At 48.2% G+C, this 11,565-nt stretch overlaps 1 protein-coding gene across 1 annotated transcript; it reads left to right on the top strand.

The window, feature by feature from the left end:
- Positions 1 to 7,296: 7,296 nt before the first annotated feature.
- On the top strand, positions 7,297 to 7,869 carry LOC123751081 (uncharacterized). Its single transcript, XM_045733180.1, has one exon. The coding sequence runs from the start codon at positions 7,297 to 7,299 to the stop codon at positions 7,867 to 7,869; it is 573 nt and encodes a 190-aa protein (XP_045589136.1).
- The last annotated feature ends 3,696 nt before the right edge of the window (positions 7,870 to 11,565 follow it).

Genomic DNA, 11,565 nt, shown 5'->3' with positions numbered 1-11,565 from the left:
ATAGCCTCGTGTTGAGAGTGAATGAGGTTGCGCCCGCCAATCCGAGTAGGAAACTAGCTCCTAGGTGGTGGGGTCCGTATAGAGTAATTAAAAGAGAGGGGCCGGTTAATCTTGTCATAAAAAGAGTATTCGAGGACCAGGTGGGAAGGACAATTCATGTAAATAAATTAAAACGATATCATGCCAGAGAGGAATTAGAACTGCCTTCAGCAAGTCTAGTTCCTGATTCAGCAGTGCTGACTCATGGCTTCACCGACGAGTCAGGGGATGAGGATGACCCTCTGTCATCGCTCATCAGTAGTCAGGTGCAGATCTCGCCACCCTATGGTGACGAGATTTCGCGCTATACAGTAACAGTAAAGTAACTTCCTTGGTTAGTATAATTTAATATTCATATAAAGGCAATGATGTGAATTATTACTTGTACTTAACTCGGGTAGCAGCTTTTACCATGCTCTGGGGTTCCACCTCCATCAAACCCAGAGTTATATCTATGCTTCTGCCATGTTGTGTCTGTCTGTTCCCAGGTCAGATTGGTACACCAAACCAGCTGGTCCAGCCACACGTGAACCCTTGTCTGTAAAGACCGAGGGGGGAGGCACGTTACACAAAGCCTCCCCCCCCCCACCAGACCCAGTAACCCACACATCAGTTACTTTTGGGTGGGTGACTGTCCAACAGTAACCCGGCCGATACCTCACGTCACTAACGAGGTTGTCAGGGCCAGCGGGCTGTTCACATTTTTTTTTATTTTTATTTTTATAAAAGAAATATACAAATTATAGCAAAATACACAATACAGAAACAAAGACGAATACAGGTGCATAATAATACAGGAACGACACCAGAACCAAGAAACGCCAGGTACCGAGGCAAACTACAAAGCAAACAAAAAATGGACATACAGCAATTACATGGACATAGAAAGACACAAAAAAAAATAAACGTACACAAGTGAAACCAACATACACGCACACACACGGCGCACACAACTACAGAAACAGCACAAAGCAAAAGCACAAGGCATACGAAATGCAGTAACATACAAAAGACGCTCAAGGTGCAGGCACAGTAACAGACATACCCCAAGAAATAAACGGGCGAACAGCAATACACTGAGACGCACGCACAACAAACACACACACCAGAAAGAACATAATAGCATAAACAAAACAGCGTAAACTACCCACACAGGGTGTAACTAAAAGTCGTTGCAATACCAGTACGGTATTCACTGAAAGTACATTAACTAATAGTCATCCAACCCGTTCTCGCAAATTCGTAAAGTCAATATTGACTTATTAACTACGTGCATAGGTGATATACTAAACATAATAGATACCCTTAAAAAGATTCATAGAAAACACCGACCTTACCTAACCTTGTTAGTATCTTAAGATAAGCATCTTATTGCTTCGTAATTACAATTATTACTTAACCTATACCTATTATAGGTTAGGTAATAATTGTAATTACGAAGCAATAAGATGCTTATCTTAACATACTAAGTAGGTTAGGTAAGGTTGGTGTTTTCTATGAATCTTTTTAAGGGTATCTATTATGTTAAGTATGTCACCTATGCACATATTTAATAAGTCAATATTGACTTATTAAATTTGCGAGAACGGGTTGAGTCATCGCAAGGCAGTACGGTATTACAATACAATTTTATTTAGGTAAGGTACATACATACAATAAATATTTACAAGGATTGTTTGACTTATAGGTAGAGCTAGTACATACAATGCCTAAAGCCACTATTACGCAAAGCGTTTCGGGTATTACTTTTTTTTTTCCCGTGTTGAACAATTGATACATATGAATTATACAAGGTATAGCATAATACACAATGCATAAATCAGGACAAATACAGGCACATAACACTTTAGTGCACGCGGCACTTGTGAAAAAAAAGCGCCTTGTGCGCTCGGCGTTCTGGGCGCTCAAGCATAAACACAAAAAAGTGTATAATTTTTTCACGCTCCTAACATCAATTCTCAAGCTACGTTTTTCATTTTGGTATCAATGCGTTGGCAATAAAATTCTCTACAAGATCATATGCATAAAATGTCACCAAAGCATTTGCTGTCCCACCACGAAGTAAATAAACACGAAGATGACTCGCCGTGACACCCAAGCAGGAAGTAAATGTTCATACTCTTTCGTTTGTTGCCAGCCTCACAGTCATCCTACAGCGCTTATTTTGATATCACTGAACTCGCAATAAAATTCCCCACTCAGACATATGCCTATCAATGTCTAATTATGTTCCGCACGAGTGTGGGAACTGGGCGAAGCGTTAGCCGTGATTTCAGCAGCAACGACACTGTTGTGATGCAGCGCTTTGAAAGTTTATACTTATTTCACTGTCCTGACATTATTTCTTGAGCTACGTATTTCATTTTTATAGCAATGTGTTCGCAATAGAAAGTTCTATAAGAACATGGGTAGAATTGGCCAATAGTGTCAAATAAATTTGCGGCGAATAAAATCTTAGGCGTGTTTGTACCCGTGAGCGTAAAAAGTTTTTACTTTGCTCATGTTTTTTCAAGTTTATACTTGTTTCACACCGGTTTTTTTTGTATAGTGTTCGGAATAAAATTCTCTACACAGACATATGCATATAAATGTAGAATAATGATCGCGGCCAACACAAGAGTGTGTGGAGTGGGCGATTACCCTCGTTGTGTCACCAACTCAATAGTCTCTCCTCTAAGTTACAATACATTGCCGTTTTCTCAAATAGGCACTGTGCTTATTAGAGAAAACGAAAATTTAATGGCAAACATATTCATACAAACCCCAAGTCGATCGAGTAGTAAATACCCACTATAACACGGTCTGTAAATTTACGTCGTGATCCGACAAACGCTTATCTAAACCGCCCATAATTCCAAGTGGAAATGGCAGAAAAGTGTCACCAAAACCTAGAAACGCCAGGTACGGAGGCAAACTACAAAACAAACACGAAAAATGGACATTACAACAAGTACATGGACATAGAAAGACTATACAGTGACACACACTCAATAAACACGCACACCAGAAAGAACATAATAGTGGAAACAAAACAGTGTAAACAACCCACACAGGGCAAAAGCAACGGCCCACGCAGGAGCCAGGAAAGCATACCTCACACACACACACACACAAAACCGAACACACAACCACAGGAGCAACCACATACGGGCCACAACAACCACACACACACCCCGCCGAACCCACCCGAGGAGGCCCACTGGAGGACTGGGGACTGAAGACAAAAAACGCAGAAACCCCACCCACCCAAAAGCATCCCCACGAAAATACCCACCCGTGAACCAACCGCAAAACTCGCGCGGAAAAGCACGCTGCACCCACCACCTCGTAAACCGCAAACAGCCCCGCAAAAACCCCAAACCCCTAGCAACCCCATAACCTTCCCTCCGACCCACCCACACACAATACACAAAGTCAGCAACGAGAAGACACAATGTATTGCGCACCCGGCGCGATCCCTGCGGAAAAGACAAAAACAAAAATCTCAAAAGGCCATCTCGACACCCCGGCCCACAAACCTCGGCCAACACGTCACGAAACCAAGCAAGCAATCCCCCTTAACCGCGCACAAAAATAGAAGACATGCAACTGAGTCTCAGGGAGACCACAGTGCACACACGCATCAGAGGCACGCAAACCTAGCATGCATAACCGCACATTCGTCGCCAACGACAAATGCAATAAACGAAACAACAATTCCCGCTGCTGCGGCGCCAGAAACCGAGCTCCCAACGCCGCCCACACCTCCTTCCAATCCCAATACTGGAACAAACCCTCCACCCGCGGCGGAACAGGACGAAATAAAACCCCATGCACCGCCTTAACCGACAAGGACAGAAAACCTGGACAACGGCAGACCTCCCGAAGAAGGGCCACCGCCCAAGAGTAAACAGGAGGGGTGCAGAAGGCCGCCTCCTGACAAACACCGAAATCCACCAAAAAGCTAAACCTAATAGAGCAATAATAAATACCCAAAGCATTGAGCCCCCCACCCAGCACTAACTCTTAACACAACGAGACCCAGAACAACGCCCGAGCCCTAGTAAACACATCAAGAATACCCACCCCACCCACCCGTACAGCCAACACCAGCGTCGACTGACGAACCGGGTGGTAACAACCGCACCACACATACCAATAGACCTGGCGTTCCAACCCCAGTGCCAGCTGGCGATCCAGGGAGAAGCACCGAGCCACGAACCAAACTCGCGACAAAACCTTGCAATTAACAAGCAGCGCCCGCTGATAAATGGTCAACGCGCGCACAGCCAACAACCCAATCGCAACACTGACACTACGGGAAACTGCACCCCAATTACAAGCCAAAGACCTCTCGTAGGAAGCGAACCAGGTAAGCCCCAAAACATGCAAAGAAGAGACAATCGGAAACCAAAACCCCACCCACACCAGGCGAGAGGACCACCCACCGAGACCCAGAAGACTGGACTTCTCATGATTGACCCGGGCCCCAGTGGCCAACTCAAACCGCTCAACCACGACTTGAACAGTCGCATATGGGCAACCGAAGACCAGACAGTAGCTGGGGGGGGGGGCGATCAATGGACACGCCTTGACTGCCCGAAAAAGACTCCTGAGAGATGACATACAGGAGCATAGAAAGTGGACAACCCTGCCGCACCGAGCGACGTACAGGGAAAGAATCACTCAAAAATCCATTAATGCAAACCCGACTACAACATTGAGCGTACAGCATGCGCACCCAACGAACAATCAAAGGCGGAAACCCCAGCCGCTCTAACACACGAAACACAAAAGCGAGCAACACACGGTCGAATGCCTTCGACCAATCCAAACAAAGCATCGCCGCTGATGAGCGAGAGCCTGACACGTACAGGAGCACATCGCGAAACAAAGCATTGCATTGCAACAAAGACCAACCCGGAATGCCACAAAACTGCTCCACTGAGACAACAGACACCACAACACTGTGATAACGACCAGCCAAGACCTTAGACAGGACCTTGTAGTCCACATTCAACAAAGTAATGGGCCTCCAGTTCGAGAAGAACCGCAAATCGCCCGGCTTCGGGAGGAGCCACACAATCCCCACGCACTGAGTCATAGGCAGAACGCACCCCCGAAGACAAGTACAGACCACCTCCAGAAGAACATCCCCCAACAAATCCCAAAAGGTGACATAGAACTCAACAGGAAGACCATTCGAACCCGGCACCTTCCCGGAACGAAACGACCGGACCACCGCAAATAGCTCCACCGAGGAAACCTCTTCCACCAGACCAGCACAATCTGCAACGGACAACCCAGGCACGCACCGACCCAAGAATTCCTCCGCAAGCGCGGCGTCCCCAGCCACCTCCACATAGAGCGCAGCCAACTCCTGCCGAACATAATGCAACACACCACCCATATCTGAAACAACGGAACCATCCGGTCGTTGCAGGGCCGTAAAAAGAACTGAGTCTCGCGCAGCCCGTACCTTCCCAAGAAGAAATGGAGAGATCTGTTCCCGGTCCACATGCTCACTCACACAAGCACACGCACACAAACGCCCTCCACCCACTCACTCCGCAATCCACAAACACGCGCCTTACTATTCACAATCTTGTCAAAACAATCAGCGCCAGCATTGTACCGCACATACAACCTCGAAAGCTGCGCCTGTAACAACCGCAGCAAACCAAAGCACCCAGCAGCCTCGCGTTTAGCCACCACGCAAAAGAACAAACGACACTGCACCTTACACCACTCCAAGATAGACGGGAACGCACACTGCCGGGCCCGAACCCCGACCCACTAACCCCGAAACTGACGACAAACCCGCGGACAACGCAACAACCCACAGTTTAACTTCTACCACCCTGCACCAACCCACACCTGACTGGGCACACCAATCCAGACCACCACCAAACTATGATCTGAGAACGCAACAGGGACAGTGCGGAAATCAAACACAGTACATTCCCCTCCAGTGACATACACCAGTTGATTGACAGTTGAGAGGCGGGACCAAAGAGCCAAAGCTCAACCCCCGCAAGCACAATTAGGTGAGTACACCCTATCCAACCGCGAACGCACCCCACGTGCAGGAAACGTAAATGACAACTCGCCCCCAAAGAGCACAGCAGCGTCCCGGAAACCGCAGGAACGCACCACCTCCAGCAGCGCACTCGAAATATTCTGTGGACGAGCACTACAACAATCCTGCGCACTCGTCACACAATTAAAATCCCCCCAAAAAATCATGCCCAGCGTATCATGGCGCAAAAAGGGGAGAAGCCCCACCCGAAAAAACACCTCCCGCTCCCAATGGCACGCTGCCCCCCGAGGGGGCGTATACCGTCAAGAACGGAATGACGACCCCCAAAAACTACACCCTCACAAATAACACCCGCCCATCCTCGTCCATTTCCGTGTGAAGCACGGAGAAGGAAGCCCTCTGAGAAAACAGCATAAGGGTCCCCCCGAAAGGTATCCTCGGCAGGTTTAGCACCACATGAAAATGCACACTAAAACACTGCAACACAGACACATCATGAACATTATGCTCTTGAATAAGAGCCACATCCACACGTTAATCCTGCAGAACATCCAACAGGCCTAACTGGACCCCAAGAGCATTCAAACCCCGAACATTCAAGGATGCACATACAACAGAGGGCGCCATCGGGACAACCTCAGGAAACCCCCAGCCCGTTGCGACCCACCGGCCGCACATCAACCTGGACCCCAGGGCAGGCACAGCGATCGACATCAGGCGCCGCATCGAGCTCCATGAAGGAGCCCTCCACTGAAGCCTCAGGGCCCCCGCCAACCAGAACAGGAGCCGAAGCCCCCCGACTCCCATCCTTAGATAATATGACCACCAGGTCCCGATCACCAGGGGCAACCACCCACGAAGGGGAGCCACTGGCAGGGGACACAACTTCCACCACGGATGACACCACAGAAGACGACACGGCGACGTCCACACCCTCATCCTCCATTGCATCATGGTCCTCCACCCATGACCGATGGGGCGACTCAGCCCGAGCTGAACGACGGCGCTTAACATTAGGTTGCTGATCGTCGGAACTATGACCCCCAGCAAGGGGCGCCCCAGAAGAACCTGTCACGGGCGGTCCCAAAACCGAGGTAGCACGCCCACGCAGAACAGAAGCCTCCACAGCACGGGGCAAAAGTCCACGACCACACCCGAAGACAGAAGCCGGAGGAAGAGCAGGCCCAGCAGGCGGGAGAGCACACTCCAGCACACAAGGGGCAACCAACTCGGACGACATGGCAAGCGCAGGTGAAGACAGACTAGAAGGCGAGAAGACCACTGAAGGCGACGAGGGAGTCAATGCAGGGACAGAGAGCGGGGAAGAGGCAGGGGAGAGGGCACACTCAACACAACCCCGGCAACCTCGGGAAGCAGACAACCGGTGGCAGGGGAGGCAGGCACCACCCCAACAGCAGCATCCAAGGACCGCATGGAAGCAACCGGCCGCGGATGCACCTCCGCAACCACCGAATGGAGAACACCCGAGGCAGGAACCCCTAGGCCCACAGAGCACACCAGTGGGTCAGACTTACCAGGGCCAGACCAAGCAGAGCCAGAGGGAGCACCCGCCGAAACCGTCGCAGGAACCACACCAGGCACCGGGTCAGAGCGAGCAGGCCCCGAGGAAGCCCCACTCTCATCCAAGCAGGGGAAGTCACTCTCCAAAAAAACCGTGGGAGCTTCAGCACGAGGAGCGTCACATCCGGCCGCCATATGGCCCTCAGCACCACACCGGAAACAGGTCCGGGACTGGCCCTGATAAAAGACCCGAAGCGAGAGCCCACGATACAAATGCCTGGACGGAATAGGCGATGTAACCCGCATAACAAGTGTACGAGAGCCCGTACGGAGCCCGCTCAGCCAGCCCGGACTCAAAGTGTTGAAACGGTGAGCCACTACCGTGCCATACCGTGCAAACACCGCCCTCAGCTCGTACGTGGGGAAGGTCACCGGCACGCCATGAATGCTCACAAATTGCACGGCCCCCCAGGGATCCGAAACGTCTACAGACACAGCCGAGGTAGAGATGGGAACCGACCGTCCAGCCCAGAGCCACAAACTCCCGGTACAACAGACCCGAGCGGAAGGACACCGCCACCCGAGAAGGAGAGAGCTTTTCCGTCCCCAACAAATCCTTAACGTTCAGCTTGAGCTCATCGACGACTGCAAGTTCCACTAGCGTCCAATCCACAGCCCTAGAAAAATCGAGGCACGCCGTGTCAACCCGCCGAACGCGGGAGACACCACCAACAACCAAACCGCCAGCCGGGTCCACCGGCAAGCAGGCGCACCGCACCACAACCCACACCCGCCTCCATGCAACACCAGGCGACAACTGGCAAATCAGGGGGGGGGGGCACGTCCGGACCCCCTGGTGGTCGACGAGCGAATCCTAGTAAAGTAACTTCCTTGGTTAGTATAATTTAATATTCATTAGATTTTCCTATAGAGGCAATGATGTGAATTATTACTTGTACTTAACTCGGGTAGCAGCTTTTACCGTGCTCTGGGGTTCCACCTCCATCAAACCCACAGTTATATCTATGCTTCTGCCATGTTGTGTCTGTCTGTTCCCAGGTCAGATTGGTACACCAAACCAGCTGGTCCAGCCACACGTGAACCCTTGTCTGTAAAGACCGAGGAGGAAGGCACGTTACACAAAGCCTTCCCCCCCACCCACCAGACCCAGTAACCCACACATCAGTTACTTTTGGGTGGGTGACTGTCCAACAGTAACCCGGCCAACACCTCACGTCACTAACGAGGTTGTCAGGGCCAGCGGGCCACATTGAAGCAGTCACCGGATGTCAACGTCTAACACCGTGGGTAGCTGTCTCGAGGGCACCACTACCCATCAGCTGCATCGTTGACAAGACTGCAGCCATACCAGCAGTGTTTAGGAGAGGTCAAGAGAATAGGCGAGCCAGTAGCAGTACTCAAGAACTTTCGTCGGAAGATTAATGATTACGTCGTCTGAGTAACAAGGAAGTGGAACTAAGGCGGTCACAGGTGGAAGACACGGTCTCCCAACAGAGTTCCGGGACTTGCCATAGAAGGTCGCAAAATTGCCTCCTTTGGCCTAAAGTCAGCGGTACGAGGGTATACACAGTTGATGTTTGCGGCCTAGTAACCTCATGACATCAAGAAACGCCAGAGACGACGTCAGCTATGATAGAAGGCGGGATCCACCTGTTCTGCAAACAAGCCACCCGCCTTAACGACCCTCTGACACCACTACTTTCACGAGACACCGTTAGTACGTCCAGTCCTGCTCTTCTGTAGTCATCTGCACCGTCAAGTTTACACCAAGACTGCCGTGTGAGCTGTGATTGGTATGAAGACGTGTGAACTGTTGGGAGTCAGGTCAATGGTCGAGTGACAGTATTCTACAGCTGGCACTTGGCGCTCCGCTCTGCTACACTCTGTCGTCATTCAAGAGTACCGGGAAGGGAGTACAAGAGGACCAGGGATCTACATCAACGCATGGAAGAAGCAAGATCGTCATCGACACCATTGACATCGACTACATTCAGTTCATCATCATCAATTTTTTTTTATAGTTTAAAAGAACAATTGAAAAAAAAATAAAGTGAAGTAGGCTCTGAACACCTTTAATAAACGCATCTGGACACTTCTGTTTAAATGTTGAAAAAGAGATTTAGAATCAAAATTATTCTGGTATAGTGAAATGGGGAAAATTCTCCTATATAACTTGGTCACTAATTAAAAAAAAAATCCTGTGTGATTGTCTAAGCCCAGAACAAACGGTTATGATTTTGAACACAGTTTTGAGCACAGGAGGGGCGGACCAATACAAACACTGACACTCTTAAATTGAGTGTGGACACTTGGCTGCACAGTCAGCTGTAATCTGTGATTTAGTTGTAGTGAAATTTTTAGTTATATGTAATAAAAACTAGGTTGTTTTTATTGGCAGAATGTCAAGGATGACATTGGTTGGGGAGTGGATGGTACACCATCCACTTGAACTTCGTGAAGTTCAGTGTTCCACTCCCGGTTGACTGGAAAGTTCAGTCTGTATATATTTGTTGTTTGTTTTGAATTGTGTGTCCGGGGACACACGAGGTTAGTTAATGAAGAGCCAAGGAATTTTAATAGCTAGCTTCTGCTGACAGATTAGGGATATTTTGTTTAGCTAGGTCAGGCAGGTGTAGGATGTATGTTTTCAGGTGTTGGATGATTGCTGTCAGTTGACAGTCGGGATTTTGATGAAATTAGTAATGTTTATTTTATGATGTTTGCTGTATAATCTGATGATTGTCATTTTATTAGATAGGGTAGCTTTTTGCTTGAGGCATGGGTTTATTGATTGTTTAATTAAGGGTTTGGATACTAAACCTCATTTTTTTTGACATTAAAAACAAGGTTTATTAATTTACTTATGCGTGGGGGTTGTAACAGCTGAAGCTGTTTTAAATAAGTGATTGTATGGAAGGCTGTGGCATACACCTTTGTTCAAAATATGCAGTGACAAGGTAGTTGACCTGACTTTGCAAGCATGGGTTATCTCTCCTAGGATTTAGGGATTAACACCTTTAGAATACAAGATGGCCATCTCCTTTGTTTATAAGCAACATATAATATGTCAACAAGATGCAGTAATAACTAATTTGGCTTATGTAGGTGTGTTAGGTTTACATGTAGGTAGAAGGAAGGTGGAGATCAGGGTCGTATACAAGCAGAGAAATGACGGCATGTGGAGGGACTAGTTTGGGTCCCGGATGACTCACCATATCAAAGGTCACGCGGCCCATGAGTGATCACATTAGTAATTCACAAAGTTCAAATTCAGATCACTAGCAAATACTGTAATTGGAAATAGCCTTTCCCTAAGATGCCTGTACAATTACCATCAGTTTGATAAGAGTTCAACCAGCTGGGTTGTTCAGTACAATAGAGATTAGTTGTTCAATTTAAACCCTGCTTAGTAAAGTTATTAGACCTGGCGGAGTGATACTCACTAGCATTCCATCGGCTGGTTCCATAGTCAAGGTAAAAGTTGCTGAGTTTTGTTATAGGGAAATAATTCATTCGTGCCTCAATAGGGAATATTAAAAGTTTTAAAAAGTGTTGTTTGGGAGTGTTAAGTCAGGGAGTGATTTTTATTAGTTTTTTTTTTAGATTTGCATAAATAAATGATTAGATTGTCCCTCTGTATTTTATTATTTCCATCAATAACTTGGCATGTGTTGATATCCTTGCCATTTGGTCTCCACGAGTCTGGATTTATTTGGGTTGTAAGCCTAGCCCAGTTTAGGAGCTAATATATCCCCTTGTTTTCTGTAATTCCCCACTTAACGTAAATTCATCCCCCCCCCCTTTTCCAAGTAATTTGGGGATTAATGTTCAAGGGTTAAATGATTGATTAATTGGTCCAGACCCCGATTAATTGACAGCTTTTGGTTAATGGTCTGGTAGTGGCGGCGTAAAGAGATCCTTGAGTTTTCAAGAAACCTAGTACGACGTCACCTGCCTGTAGAATC

This window comes from Procambarus clarkii, chromosome 7, assembly GCF_040958095.1.
Source record: "Procambarus clarkii isolate CNS0578487 chromosome 7, FALCON_Pclarkii_2.0, whole genome shotgun sequence".
In the NCBI taxonomy this organism is placed as follows: domain Eukaryota; kingdom Metazoa; phylum Arthropoda; class Malacostraca; order Decapoda; family Cambaridae; genus Procambarus; species Procambarus clarkii.
The sequence above is the reverse complement of the archived record's forward strand: the minus strand, read 5'-3'. Positions and strand labels throughout refer to the sequence as shown.

What these genes read in the sequence shown, in the direction of transcription:
- LOC123751081 (XM_045733180.1), top strand. Translation starts at nt 7,297, where the DNA reads ATGGCAAGCGCAGGTGAAGACAGACTAGAAGGCGAGAAGACCACTGAA.